Source organism: Cydia pomonella, chromosome 1 (genome assembly GCF_033807575.1).
Source record: "Cydia pomonella isolate Wapato2018A chromosome 1, ilCydPomo1, whole genome shotgun sequence".
Classification (NCBI taxonomy): Eukaryota; Metazoa; Arthropoda; class Insecta; order Lepidoptera; family Tortricidae; genus Cydia; species Cydia pomonella.
In genome coordinates, this window is record NC_084703.1 from 9,833,235 (window position 1) to 9,849,311 (window position 16,077).

A 16,077-nucleotide genomic window follows, 5' to 3' on the forward strand; every position below is an offset into this window, starting at 1 on the left:
TTTGGTCAGTTGAGGCGTGCTGCCTATAGTTCATTGAAAAAGCGGAGCAAGTACTTGAGATTACTCAAGGGTTGAGGGTGAATCATTATATTGTATATTTTGCACTAGAGACCATAGGCTGCTGGGGGTTTGAAACCATAACCTTTTGAGTCGCACCAAGGTCATGATTGAGTTTGCCAGTGTGATACCGCTTAACAATTTGGCTTGGCCCAGACTTCAACCATATCCGTTGCAGTTGCTAATTTCAACGCATATAAAAAGGGATCGTGTTTTGTTTGAAAATTGATCAAGTCAGGTTAAGGTATATTTATATGCGACCCTATACGTCTAAGTTCGTAAATTTCCCTCATTCATGATCATTTTTAGGATATTCCTCCTGGCCATCGATAGTAAAAGTTGATCAGTATGACATTATATTGATCTCACAAAATAAGGCTAAGAGTTGAAAAAATACCTTGTATATTAAGCAATACACGCATAAGAATACTTTTTGTAATTAGGTATGTAGTAGGTACGACCCAAGTCAAACTAACTCTCCAAAATATTTCATTAGATGTAGCGACAGGGTCTGAAATAACAAAGTACACATAAGAAACCTCTCGTAAAGACAAAGAGATTAAGCGAACCTTCGCTGGATATTAGATTTACCGTCAAATTTCTTCGCAAAAGTTAAAACAAACGAGTGTCCGTCGACCGGGGGCGCAAATCCTTTATAACTACAATAATGCGTCTGAGACTCAATAAACAAGGACCTTTAAGGGAGCGATGCGGTCATTGTACCCTTCGAGATTGAACGGGAAGGCTGGAAAATATTTTACCCTCGATCTTGTCTCCTACGATCACATCAAAAATTTATGATTACAAAAATTGGCTACAAACTGGCAAAAAAAGTGTCGAGTTTTATGTCGCTTCAGTATTAGTTTATATTCAGACGTTTTGTATTTTCGCATTGCTCAAACAATGTTCAGATTGAAAAATATCCCTTTGGAAAAATAACCCCAAATATTCAGCTCTACTGGGTTTTAAGTTGGCTACGAACTTTCATGTTGATCTTTCTTTCTAGCGACACCGTTATTTATTATTTTGTAATAACGCAATACCCAATTCATGGACTTTCTAGACTATGGGAAATCCCATGTATTGGGTATTCGGCATCGTGTTATAACCATTTAGTTATTATCTGCGACGCTAGGACGAAAAACGAGAGTGTAAGTTAAAAAAAAAAACATTTTCGTTCAACAAACGTGCTCGGGAATGCCCGTGTATTGAAAACGGGAAGTGTCTATTTTAATTGAAATAGCGAAAACGCATCTGAAAATGATGGATTATAAATTACAATTATAAAATTGTGGGATATTGAGTATTTTGTATTTTTTATTATTAATTTAAACGTCAGTCGTAGTTACATATTGGTTTCTAAATAAACATTAAAAAATAGAAAAAAAATAGTTCAAAGTTTTCTCTAATCAAAACTCAGTAGTTACAACTATATAAATTAAATCAATTTTGAAATCAATCAATTTAGTTTTCCAAGGAAATATACGAAAACTATTTTGACAAAAAAAATTAAAGTGTTAAAATTAATTTTACCAAGGTGTTTCCAACAACCACATATTTGCGGCGTTTGCATTAGAGACCTTGGGGCCGTGGAGCAACGACGCCCATATTCTATACAAGAATTTAAAAAAAAACTGCTTGAGACCACGGGTGACCCTAGGGCTGGCTCATTCCTAGGCCAAAGAATAGGCTTCGCCATTCAACGAGGGAACGTAGCCAGCCTTATGGGCACCCTTCCGCAGGGGACAGACCTGGGGGACTTTTCATAGGAAGGGGGTTTTTATATTCTTGTTTATGTTTTCTTATAATAATTTATTTATTTTAATAAATTTTCTTATATTTATTTTAATAAAGTATTACACTTGTATTACAAATAAATATTTTTTAAACAAACCTTTCCAGGACATTATTCTACTATAGAGCTTTAAAAAAGTATGAAGTCGGTTTTTGTGTCCCGTATTAATTTCCATATGAGGTAGATATGAAAAAGAAAAACTATCTACTCGACTAGAAATTATTGATCATTATATCTGTGGTGTCATTGACCTGTTATACCAGTACAGTAGATAAATGCTGGTATTTTATAGTAGAAACCTTTCATACAGCGTAGAAATTGGATTCGAATAAAAAGTCCATCGGAACGTTGACAAAGCACATCCCCTCGGAAAACATCGATGCCGCAATAAACTACATTATTTTATCTTGGAAAGTAAATACTTTTAAGCTAACTTGAGCCTTTGCAGTGCACCAGTTTATAACACAAGGATTTGCTTTTTCTCCACGTGCCTCTACCTTCAAACTCTAAATTAAATTCTGCCCCTCTGATATAAGAGGAGGCAAATGTGTCATTTTTCCTGTTTACCACCGAGTACCATCAGAATCTTCTCATATTTTCCGGCACTTGGAGTCGTAAACTAAGTGAGTTATTCTCATGTGATACGAGCCATGTAGATAGTGAAGATTATAATATTATATTTCTTTTTGACGGTATGAACAGCGAGGCAATGATGCATAATATTTTCATAGTTATTACATTCGAGCGGTTCGTTTAATGTTAGACTGTAACTTGAATGCATGGGTACCAATTATTCATTCACAGAAGATAAATCAATTCGTAAACGTTTGAACAGGTTGAGTCGGTTCTGTGATTTTGGATCGAAGCGATAATTTAAGACTCTTACTTACGGATCATTAACTGTTTCCCTCGATCTTAGTAAGAGGATTGAAACAGAGGTAGGATTACCAAGTTGACTATATAAGTGTTCCTTTTTTAAATTGTCGTGAATCCAATATCCAATCCGGTAATCCAATATAAATCAAACCAGACATACAATTTACTGTAATCATGAATTAAAAAGTTCTGTTATGTTACACAAAATTATGACCCCGTAATTATTTTTTGTAAATTTACCGAGCAGCAAGCAGCAATGTACTGTAAACAGTACGAAACATATGTAATGACATTATGAAATACGAGTTTTTTATGGTAACTGTCAACAAGTATTGTATTTATATTTACATTGCGGGCCGAATTATTTTGTATGGTTAATATTTGCATTGTATATCTAAGCAAAAATATGCTTCTCAGTATACTTCTTAGGTCCTATGCTAACCGCCGTTCATAGGGTTGCCCGTATTGAATTTACATACTGTATACATACAAAGTGTACCAGTACCTACTGAAAGTCTGAAAAATACATTGATATGTTTATGTTTGAAAGAGTAGAGTCGATCTTTTGATACCAAAATTTTAGCAATCAAACGTTCAACTGGCCTCAAAATACGTTGACCTTGTGACGAATGGACGCTTGCTAATCTAGGTGTAATAGGTACGAGCGCAACGTTGACACTGATCCTACATGAGGTGTATGTAACTAAGCTTTGGCAATTTTAACACAATTATTTGGTACATTTAGTTATTACTACAACTTAATTCTGGAACTGCATGATCAATCTTGTGAGAGCTTAAACGTCTTTTATCGCTTTTGGAAATTCGTAATCAATGATGTTATGGTGGTAGGACACTTAAGAATATTGGATGCGGATCCGCACGCCACTCCTATGTGCAGTGCATGAGCAAAAGCTATGAAACTTCTATGTCTAAATACAGTGTATATTTTTGATATATCCACAAACTTATACTAGATGTATGTTTTAGAGCTATAAAACATTTTTTTTAATTATTATCTTAAATACCTGAGCATAATTAAGTTTTGTTTATTTTTGTGCGGCAATGTATTACGTACAGATCAGGGCGTCATTAAATGCAACGTTTTGAGTAAAAACAAAACAAAGTAGTGATACGTTGCTTGCTGAAAAATAGAATTGTCCATTTTTAGGGTTCCGTAGCCAAATGGCAAAAAACGGAACCCTTATAGATTCGTCATGTCCGTCTGTCTGTCCGATTCTGTCACAGCCACTTTTTTCCGAAACTATAAAAGCTATACTGTTCAAACTTGGTAAGTAGATGTATTCTATGAACCGCATTATGATGTTTACACAAAAATAGAAAAAAAACAATAAATTTTGGGGGTTCCCCATACTTAGAACTGAAACTCAAAAAATCTTTTTTCATCAATCCCATACGTGTGGGGTATCTATGGATAGGTCTTTAAAAATGATATTGAGGTTTCTAATATCATTTTTTTCTATTTGCCATGCAAACTTCCACCGAAAATTGGTTCGAACGAGATCTAGTAAGTAGTTTTTATTAATACGTCATAAAAAAAAATAAAAAAATTTTTTTTCATCAAACCCATACGTGTGGGTTATCTAAGTATAGGTCTTCAAAAATGATATTTAGGTTTCTAATATCATTTTTTTCTAAACTGAATAGTTTGCGCGAGAGACACTTCCAAAGTGAAAAAGGGGGGGGGGGCCTGTAACTTCTAAAATAACGGAATGAAAAATCTAAAAAAAATATATGATATACATTACCATGCAAACTTCCAACGAAAATTGGTTTGAACCAGATCTAGTAAGTAGTTTTTTTAATACGTCATAAATGGTACGGAACCCTTCATGGGCGAGTCCGACTCGCACTTGGCCGCTTTTTTATAAAACCTATAAAAGTGTGTTCATTACAGCCTTAACTAGGGCATATAGTCTTACCCTTTGATTATGTGGTCGTATCAAAAATACACGCTGTATAACTATTTAGCATGTCTTGGGTTGCCGCGCGTGACTTAAAATTTGACATATTAAATTCCTAACGCAGCGCGCAGATAGCAACAGCTCATATGTGTAAAAACATTTAAATACTGTTTTAATAGCGGTACATTAAAGTCAACGAGTGGATTTTAACAACTCGGTGAACCTTTGACAGAGGTTGAGCTTTTAAGTGCAATTGAAATAAATAAGTAAATAAAGGTCTGGATCGTTGAGTGAATTCCAGTTAATTGAGAAAACCGTTACTGGACTAGAAACACGTAACTTTCAATTGTTATAGAAGAAAGGAAATTAAATTTACGAATGGTTTTCGTTCCGTTGTTTTGTTTCTAGGTTGTTTTGCTTCGCACGGATTTCTTTTTGTGTAACAGTTTTCTAACCAAAAGGATGAGGAAGAGATAGATTTATGTACACAATACCTATTTCGTGGGTGTTTTGTAAAATAAGTGCCTGAAGAGAATAGGCAAGAAAAATATGTACGACGAAGTTATATTTATATTATAAAATATAAAAGTGTGGAAAACAAGAAATATAGAGTAGGTAGCATTTTGTAGCGGAATTGTGTTGTATTATTAAAGAGGTTACTTTTTGGGGCATAACTCGCAATCGGTGTTCTATTCTTTACAATTTGACATATTTAGCCACTATTTAAATAACAACATATTATTTTAGTCTAACTTAAATAACAAAATGAAACGTGTATTACCCAGTCGGGCAAACCTTTAAACGGTGGTTAGCACAGGGCCATCAATATACCAACTTGTTAATATTGAGATAACTGTTGCTTAGAACAGTTCAAATATTAACCATACGGAATAATTCAGCCCGCAATATAAAGCAACACACAAGTTACGAGATACAGATTTTTATAGTAACTGTCAACGCTTGTTGTCAGTTACTATAAAAAGCTCGTATCTCTTAACGTTATGTATGTTTGTCTCGTAATGGTCATATCAGACAGAAGTTTTTGTGGCAAAAACGAGTGCTTGAGAAAATGAAACATCGACAAATAATAACATCGATACGTCAGTCATAGATTAATAATGACGAGTAAAAGATGTCAATTCTACTTGCTGTAATTTACCGGTAAATTTCAAGAATGCAAATCAATTACAAATCCGACCATAATTTCTTTATTACATATATTATATATTTAAAAATAAAAACGTAAACTATAGAATAGTATCATAAAATAAGACAACTACCTATTGGTGTATCAAAGAAGATATCGAACGTGTTGTTATAAAATAATGTTAAAAATATCTATAACGTTAAGGTATCATCGATAATAGACATGTCGATATTTGGTATTGTCAATCACTTTATTTTGCCACAAAAACTTCTCTCTGGTCATAATTAAGTGAAACTTAGAAAACTAATTAATTCATGATTACAACGTGTTAATTCTATGTCTTGTTTGATTATTGGATTTACACACTGTATATGCACGAATTTGTTAAATTTTTCACATTTAATACAATCAAAATAATATAAAAAAAAATAATTATTGGGAAATTGTCTCTTAAACTTACTAATCTAAATTGGCGGTTTTTCTAATATTTGATAGCACGGGTAGATTCCGACGATAAGGGGGATCATCTAACTTACCTTTCGAACTATTTCGCCAACTATACCGGACCAACCAGTGGGTGGGGTCTCCGATCCATAAGTCCCATCTTGTACGAGTCTCAACTCATCTAGAAGAAGTAATAATTTAAAACCTAGACCCTAATAACTATGTTTTATATTTTGTTCAGTCGCATTGGGTTCGCATTGCGACTGAGCATTGACGGCGTCGGAAAATTGATTAGCAAGCATCGTCTTAAACCGCAAGCTTACATAAAATGCATACATTACACGCATTACATTTCCATTTTAAACTTACATTTTATTTTAAGTTTCTGAGCCAGAAGATCCACTAAATCCTTGCAAAATCCATGATATTGGGTTTCAGGCATTGCATGACCCGTTTTAGACTTTTGCATCAAGTAAGGTTCTTGTAGTATTGTTGTGACTATGTATGTTTTGTTGGTATCGTAAGATGCGGGTGATTTTAGCTGTACTTGCTTTGGAGAGCTCACAGAGAGACCGTTTGCGTCTGTCCATGTTCCAACCTGTTCCAAATGAAATGTATATTTTTGTCAATAGCGTAAATTAACAGAACCATAACTTTTGAATTATTGAGGACAATTCGAACTTATATTTTGATGTAATGCTCTCGTGTCCCTCGATCGCGCAAATGCTCGTACGAAGTTTTTTATATTTGCTATGTACAGAAAAGTATGAACGAAATGCACACGCGAGTTCTTTGTCTCACCAAAATGAAGGTTCGAATTGGCCTCAGTAATATTAATGCAAATTTTTGCCCACCAGATTTGTCTGGTCAAATGAATGTGCAGTCATATCTACTTTATAAATACCAGGAAAATATAACGGTAAAATAAAAACACGACATCTAGACATCTATAGTTTGTAAGATTTAAGTTTCAACATTTGGCATATGACAATGCCCATAGAACGTAAACGCGCATGGCCCATTGAAATTATAAATAAAATCCTATAATAATATTAATTAAAGCTTGTCAAGTACTTAAAAACAATATATCGCCTCTCTTAAATATAACTTTCAATATTTTACGATAATATTAATTTATCACGCAAACAGTTCATATTATGTATTTTTTAAAGCAGTGACGCTGTCGGTTCGATTCATATGACATTTCCTTAAGTTGATAAAAATCGGCTCTATAGGGAGCGTGCGTGAACTGTAGGATAGCACAGGAGCCGTCAGATTTTTGGCACGAGGCGTAAATGTGACGTTTATTGTTCCGGAGTAGCCCTCAAGATGGCAGAACCTACTATGCACAAGAAAACACGTGACGTGTAAATGTACATGTTTATGGCTTATAATAATAAACAATACATAAAAAAAAACAAAATGATTATAAAATGAAATACGATGTGAAAAAAGTTTAATTAATAATACAAACACAACAATTTAAATAATAACAACTTGCAAAATTCGACTGTATCATATCATCGATTCGACCAATTCGTTTATAATTCCTAGATTTGACAAACATATCAAATGTTGGAACTTATTTCTCACAAACTATATAGCGCAACATGTTTGAAGTGCGTGCGGTCATTATTTTTTTGGAATTTTTTGAATGTCATAATGTGTGTTGCAGCTGAATTACTACGTCTACAGTGTACCTTTGATTTAATTGAAAATTATACCAAAGTTGACATAGAACCCCTTACTTAGAAACATAAAGATTAATTCTGCCAAAGGAAACTTTTGGTTCAGAGAAATCCGTATTTGGCCTTCATGTAGTTTATAAACATAACTACACAGCTATATTTAATAAGAGTACACAATAAAATTAAATTGTTTAAAAATATTTTCCATAATATCCAGGGAGGAAAATACGGACTACATTTGTATGGAGGGGTGGTTGTCCACTAGCCTCTTAATACAAACTTATACACAACAGAAATCCAAAATATGTGGATAGGTATAAACGAAAAATAAAGAGAAAGTAGGTCGCATTGATTTATGGTCTCCCAGTATTCATTAGCAAGTAAAAGAAGAAATGGGGTGAAAGGTAAAAGAAAGTTGAAATTAAACTTTGCCCAACATTATTGCCAGCTCTCGACCTTTAAACTTGGTTCCAAAAAGATAGGTACTTATTACAAAAGTAACTTTAACTAACTTTCAATATTTAATAAACATGGCCCGTCTTAGGGATCTTGTTTTATTTGTAATTACATATAATCTCACTAAAATAGAAATCCCAAGATCAGTCCTCTAATTCGGTATGAATGTTAATAATAGGTCCCGTTTCCATATTCTAATAACCATTAGACGTTTGAGGATTTCAAGGAACTGCCGCTATCTTGGAGAATGAACTGAATGTACGCATATGCATTCGTAACCGGAGCGTTACATATATTTCATTGAATAAAATTCAATACGACAATAAAAACTCTCCTTCTGTGGTCTATAAACTATTAAGCGTATTTCAATAAAAGATACACTCGTTGGTTGGTAATTAACCCATAAAATCGGCTAATATTGGAGTAATATATTAATTAAATTACTTATTAGGTTTTTTTTGCAGTACAAAAGACGTCTTCCAAGATGGAGGTGATTCCTCGAGGCCCCCAATGTCAAACAGCACAAGGAAACGGAACCTCTTATTAACTGTTAAACGCATAGTAATTTTTAGTAACCTAGTCCTAGATATCCAAATTGTATATTGCACGCCACTTTCTAAAGTAATATTATATTATAGATCCAATTCTCACAAACGCGGCAAAAGTACTAACTTTTTGTTGTGTTTGTGTGCGTTGTTGCCTCTTGAGATGTGAGCATAGGTATCGTGGAACTATGCGCGGTTACAAAGCGGTTTATCTATATTAGTTTATAAATATAATATAATGTAGATACATACAAGTGGAAGTACGAGAGATACTAATAATAAAACTGCACGAAACTTAACACGACCAAGATGAGTCAATTTTAGGTAGAATTTGCATCATGATTGATACGTACCGTCAACATAGCGCTCTGAACAGTCATCTCAACCACTTGTAAAGTAAAATTGTGCCTATGCCCCTCTTCATTGAATGATATATTTCCTGTAAGACCCTCTATATCAGTCTGAAATAAGAAAGCAAACAAAGTCCGGTATTGTATTAAGTTTTTTAATGGCATAAGGACATCTAGACTACAATAAAACACTCATCAAGCTAGTTCCCTGGGAATTGTTCTTTATAATGAGATTAGATTTTTTCTTAAGGATTTCATAGCTCATATCATAATAAATGGAAGTTACCCGTGCAATATTGTGAGATTCAAATAGATGGAAGGAATTACCTTTTTAATTAACCTAGATATCTTGTCGCCGTGCTCAAAGGGTATTACCCAGCTTTTGCCAGGGTTACAATCGATGACTTTGGTCGAGTTAGCTTGACCGGCGGCCCTGCGAAGGGCGTTGCGGAATGCGTCTGGTTTCTTTCTCGAAAGCCTGCCAAGTGCATCCATTAATACTTGCACTCCGTCGTACATGAGTGCAGCTTGGGCCTAATAAAAACATAAACACGGGCATTTTAATCTTTATAAATAGAGCAGAAAAATTTGATATCATTACTTTTTTACATACAGTAGAACTTCGATTATCCGAACGAATTAAGACCAAGACTACTTTGGATACTCGAAAGGTGGGTTTTTGAGACGAGATTAAATAAAAATAACACCTTTTTTATAAAAACACAATACAATTAATTAAAAATGTACGTACATATTAATGTTGAAATTTAAAACACTTCAAAAGTCGAATGTATTTTTATACGAACTACGTTTTTTTATTTTATAAAAACGACATTTTATTTTGACGACAGCATACAGCGTTCGGATAGTCAAGGTTCCACGGTTTATTGGAAATACGGGTAATACATATACAATTATGTATATATTAAAACTTCGATGCTAGGATTTTAATTTATGCAATATCTCTTCGTACAGCTACTCATTGTCATAATGATGAATATGTAGTAATATTTTCTACCAACAAGTTATCAGGAATCTTTCAAAACCCATAATAAAATGGTACGATTTAAAGTATATTTCAATTAAATTAAAATGAAAATGTTGGTATGTAGGTTGTTCATTTCTATACTTCGTTTTATTAAGCTTTTATAGAAAAAACGCTTTAAACAAAAGTTATGTACCTACTGTTACTTATTGAACCAAAATCTAGTAAATGATCAATTGATCATGTATGTTACATATTTGCTGTAATTTATTTTTAGAAGTGTTTTTCAATAAAAAGTTATCTCTAGATTATTTACCTTTTTCCTAATGCTAAAAAAACGAAGTATTTATACGTTTTCAACGAACAACTTTGAGCATATTACTACACATTTACGCAGAGGTTTCACTTATGGCTTCATTAGGGCGTGCCAAGTGAATTACTGAAATCAACATAAACTGGTTATAATTCTCTTCACAATTTTCATCGCAACTCCACATCGGCTGTTTACTTTTGACGCATGTGAGCTGCTCGGCGATACAGGCTGCGTAGCCAACATGCAAATCGCTTACGCTGCGTAGCGATCGAAACGCAACGGTCACTATCGTACTAATAAGGAAGAGTGATAGAGAGACACAAAACGTTTCGTTGTCGTAGCGATAGCGATTGTCACCTTGGCTAGGCTGGCAGGTTTCTAGTATTGGTTGTTCAAAACTTACGCTATGGAATGTCCAATTTAGCTAGAACTCTAAATGGCTCAACAATCACGGAGCGTGATTGTAAGTACATTACAACCTCATATGGGTACCTATTAAGTAGTGAGTAATTGCCTTAGGATCTCGTTATCATTTGAACAGTCGCTGATGGGTCTGCTGGACCCAGGGCTTTTATTATGAACGCTAACTTGCTAGTTAGGTATTGCACGACGATGTCGTTTTGAGTACCTTCAAGTGAAAGTTCGTCGCGTCTATCCGTCAATTTGCCTCCGACGTTTCGAGGACGGCGTTGTCTCCGTGGTCTCGGAGAAGACTGGCTAAAGTTGACATCAACATCTTCTAGCCGCGCGAGTTTTTCGAACTACCCGCACTTGGTCTTGTTTATTGACTTGAACATTTTGCGCACTAGGGATGTTACTCTGTCGACACACAACACTAACGATATTAGATTTTTTGACTGTCGATATTCGTTCTCGCTTACATATATACACACTGGCATGTATTTGAACGCCCTTTCTCATCACCATCTCCGTCACTTATAATCGGTTGTCAGCTCTCTGGTGAACAGAGCACACGTTTTGTGAATATTTCGCAGCGAGATGTCGCACATTCAGAAGGTACTAAAAAGAAACAGGTATAAGGTAAAAAAGTGGCAACTCAGACGGAAAGCAAGAGGGAAATGTCCTGATGTCTCCAGACAACCGGCATTTCTGCCATATGTAAAAGGGGTAACGGATAAAGTTGGAACAGTACTTGGAAAGTACTCTATAAATACAGTTTACACCCCTTTATCCAAAGTCGCAGGGAGCCTAAGGTCACCAAAGGACGTTATTCCTTTTGAGTCATCTGGCGTTTATAAAATTGATTGCAGTTGTGGCAGTTCCTATATAGGGGAAACAAAGCGCACCATAGCAGAAAGAGTTAAGGAACATATCACAGGCATCACAGCTGTCAAAAATCGTCAGATGAACAAGTCTGCTGTGGCTTAGCATTTACTGGAGTCAGGACCAAACCACTGGGTCAGCGGCGTAGCGTATGTGTTTGCCGCCCGGGGCCGATCAGAAATTTGCCGCCCCAATTTATGTTATGATCAACATCACTTAGTCAGGTCATAAGTTCTGTCACAAAGATTTTTACTGATAAAGAAGTTATAGATACAGTTTTGCATTAAGTGTTCAACATTTTTCTTATGTTACGTCGGTGGCAAACAAGCATACGGCCCGCCTAATGGTAAGCAGTCTCCGTAGCCTATGTACGCCTGCAACTCTAGAGGAGTTATATGCGCGTTGCCGACCCTGACCCTCCGCACCCTCATTGAGCTCTGCCAACCTTACTTACCGGCAACACTTTGAGTAGGATCTAGTGTTATTTGGCTGCGGTTTTCTGTAAGGTGGAGGTACTTCCCCAGTTGGGCTCTGCTCTAGATCTGGAATGACAACCGCTGTTCTGTGCCCTACCACACAAAGCGAGATGACTTTCACAATGCCCATACCTCTCTTTTGGAAGTTGTTTAAAGACGGATCCGGCTTCAAACATATGTAATATCGAAAAAAAAAGTTATATATATTTTTTTTTTATGTCGCGTGTATTCGCGTCTAACGACAATCCCAAAGTGAACAAGTAGTAAATAAAGACGAGCTTTACATTTTAAAATAATTATATTACATTTTTATCAGTATAAAACAAGCTTTCAAATCATGGCAAACTTTTTTTATTAAAAGCGTTGTATAACATTTTATTTGTAATACTTGTGACCTGACTAAGTAGTTAATAAACAAGACAAAGTTAGTTGGAAAAGGTAAAATACAAAAAAATTCTTCAAAAACTAAAACTCGACTACTGAAAATTTGGCTCATAAACTTATGAAAAAAGAAAAAGAAATCATCTGAAATAATCACATAGAAAATATTGTATATTTTCTTCTTTTCAATAAAGAAATACAATGTAACATAATTTACTTAATTACGTTCATACACTGTATACAATTACACTGTATGAACGAGAAACCCGTCAGATGTTAACCACGTATTCCTGTCTTAAGAAGCAAAAAAAAATTATTTGTATTTTGATCAAATTCGGCAAAAAAGTGTGTGTATGTGTTTTCTGCACACGACACGTTATTTATTTTTACATGTTGGCAAAAAAAACTTTACAACGAATAAATAGTTTTTTTTTTATATATTTGCAGACAAATTTTGCGAGTTTCCTTTAAAACTTTAATGCCTCTTAGTAAGGTCACATAGTGCTTGCGTCGTCGCAGCCATAGAGGCGTTTTTCACTGAGTTATTACAAAAACGAATTTTCACAAGAATTCTCATTATCTTTATAACAAGACCGATTTTAGAAAACTTTGTATGACATTTTAGTTTCTAAACATGTGGTCAAAAATACACTTTTAACATCTGTCGGATTCCCATTGTGTATATTCAATATTGATCGTCCATACAAAAAGAGAAAACGTTTTTCCACTTGTAAATATTTTCCATTCTCCATGATTTTTTAGTATGTTATTGACACAATGAAAAAACTAAATTATAGGTTTTCCTTAAATAATTCTTAAAAAAAGCGAATCCTATAAACCTATAATAAACTATGCTGAAGCGATGGACATCAAAATCAAAGTGATTTGTTAAGATTTAGTTAGTGGAAAACGTTTTCTCCCGAAATGTAATTTCATAGAAAAAATACCGTTATTATGCAAGGATCGCAAAGCTATTCTTCCCTTTTCAGGTAAAGGTAAATGATTATTTCAGGTAAGAATGTTTTCTTATTTCATACGTTTTATAGTGCGATTTTCAGTAGTCGGCCTTACATTTAATAATTAATTATGGGGTTATAATCCTCCCGCTGCGCTAAACGAAGTTGCCGCTTTCCGCCTCCGTCGAGAAGTTCGTTTAGCGCAGCGAGAGAAAAGTTGACGCTTTCCGCCCGGAGGGCAGAAAATAACTATTAAAGTCATTTTACATTATTTTTGTGGCAGGGCAAAGCGCCCAATGCATTAGGTTACGCCCGATGCTTTTGCATGAGGGCGCCGAAAGCGCCCGTTATTCAATCGCCCGCAGCGCGACACGTACGTCGAGCTACGCCCGACTCTTTCAATATGAGGGCACCGAAGGCGCCCGACATTGAGTCGCGCGTATCGCGCCACGTTTATCGGGCTGCGCCCAACTATTTTTGAACGAATGATGGCGCCGAGGGCGCCCGGCTGTAGATCGTGCGCAGAAGGCGCTGTGTTAAAATTGATGTGACGTCATATAGGGTTATAGGCGTGTTATAGGTTATACCTATAACCAGCGGACAAGCGTGTAAGCTCGTCGGTGGTTTGGAACGCCGCACTCCGGTAGCGATTGACCGCCCCCGCACACCCGCCCCGCCCCACGCCGTTCGCTCTCGCGGTGCGTTAATAGTTCATTTCGTGACTTGATTTGAAAATATTGATTTCTTAATTTTATATTTTTTTAAATACCGTTTTTGCCGCCCCCTCTTATGTGCCGCCCGGGGCCATGGCCCCCCTAGCCCCCCCCCCTCGCTACGCCTCTGCACTGGGTCGAGCTGCATAGCCCTAAAATCCTTTCCACGGATCGCCATTTCTACAGCAGAAAAGTGCGGGAAGCCACTGCAATTTCAATCGCAACGAGGGTTTGGGGATCTCATCCGCTTGAAATCCAGTCATTAGTATATGTAAGCGAGAACGAATATCAACAGTCGAAAAATCGAATATCGTTAGTGTTGTGTGTCAACAAAGTAACATCCCTAGTGCGCAAAATGTTCAAGTCAATAAACAAGACCAAGTGCGGGTAGTTCAAAAAACTCGCGCGGCTAGATGTTGATGTCAACTTTAGCCAGTCTTCTCCGAGACCACGGGGACAACGCCGTCCTCGAAACGTCGGAGGCAAATTTAAATCTTAATACGCGATTAATTAGTAATGTTTAAAAATCATGAAAGTTTAAATCAGTGTAGTATTTACATGATCTAAAACCATTATGTCTGTGTTTTCATTTTTTAACATAAAAGTTTACTGCTCATAGGGATTTGTCAAAAAAAGATAGCAGATTACATTAATTGAACTAATAGAGTATTAAAACTCTTCCAAAACTGAGAAAAATATGTTGGAGGAATTCTCCAATAGGAAAAATTCGGAGTGCATTTACGTATTATGTTTTAATATACATTGAGATGTTTTTAGACATTTTTTGGTGAAACAATTCTAGTAGTTTAAGATTTTTTCTTAATTATTATATATTAGTATAAATTTAATTAAGAAAACGTTTACAAAAAGGGCAATAACAAGCTCTAAAAGTTATGTACATTACATATGAAAGCGCTAAAAAAAAGTAAAAATATCAATTTTAGATTTAGATTTGCGAATATTTGATAACTAAAACGGTTGATTACTGTTTCATGAATGCTTTATAATCTAATGTAACTAATATAATGTGTATAACCATTGCGTTTAAATAGTTTTCATTTTATGGTTATTTAAGTTACTGGGTCCTGTGGACCCCAAAGCGACTAAATGCATTTCAAACTAGGGCGTGACTGTTCTAGTGTTATAGGTAGCTCGACCTCGCTGTTTAAACCATCGTATTTTAGTCACTCCCATGACATGCACCTAAAGAATTTGGCACCCTGGAATACTTTACCAAAACGAGATATATTTCTACAGATCGTATTCAAAAGTATCTGTTACAATTTAATAGTTCTTTATATAAAGGGCATAAAGGCATCTCTTATTGTTAAGCTATTCGAAATTGGTAGATACTTTTGATGCGTAGTCTGATTAGCTACTTTTGATGCTGACTGTACATTTTATACCTTTCCGAAATCAATCAAAATGTTTACTTTTAAATAGTTGCTTTAACTCGTCGATAAACGTGGTCCATAACGACAAATAATTAATGATAAGATAGATTCAGGATTTAAGCTGGTATTTACGGAGTCTTGAGCTATATTACTGGCTCTTGATTCGGAGCATTCAGTAAATTGTGTATGTAAATCAACGATGTAATCATCCGTCTCCATATGTTATGAGATTATATGTCAGGTGACCTAACTTCACGATAAGCTTAGATATGCAAACGGCATCAAATGGAGCACC

General features: G+C 35.3%; 1 protein-coding gene across 2 annotated transcripts in view; it reads right to left on the minus strand.

The window, feature by feature from the left end:
• The window catches only part of LOC133531912 (glutamate receptor 1), a 108,001-nt gene that overhangs the window by 21,952 nt on the left and 69,972 nt on the right, over nt 1-16,077 (minus strand). For both annotated transcript variants that reach the window (XM_061870441.1, XM_061870366.1), the window contains exons 7-10: nt 9,608-9,814; nt 9,284-9,391; nt 6,611-6,839; nt 6,334-6,422 (exon numbers count right to left, since the gene is read on the minus strand). In XM_061870441.1, the coding sequence (XP_061726425.1) occupies nt 6,334-6,422; nt 6,611-6,839; nt 9,284-9,391; nt 9,608-9,814 (633 nt within the window). The remainder of the gene's footprint in view (nt 1-6,333; nt 6,423-6,610; nt 6,840-9,283; nt 9,392-9,607; nt 9,815-16,077) is intronic.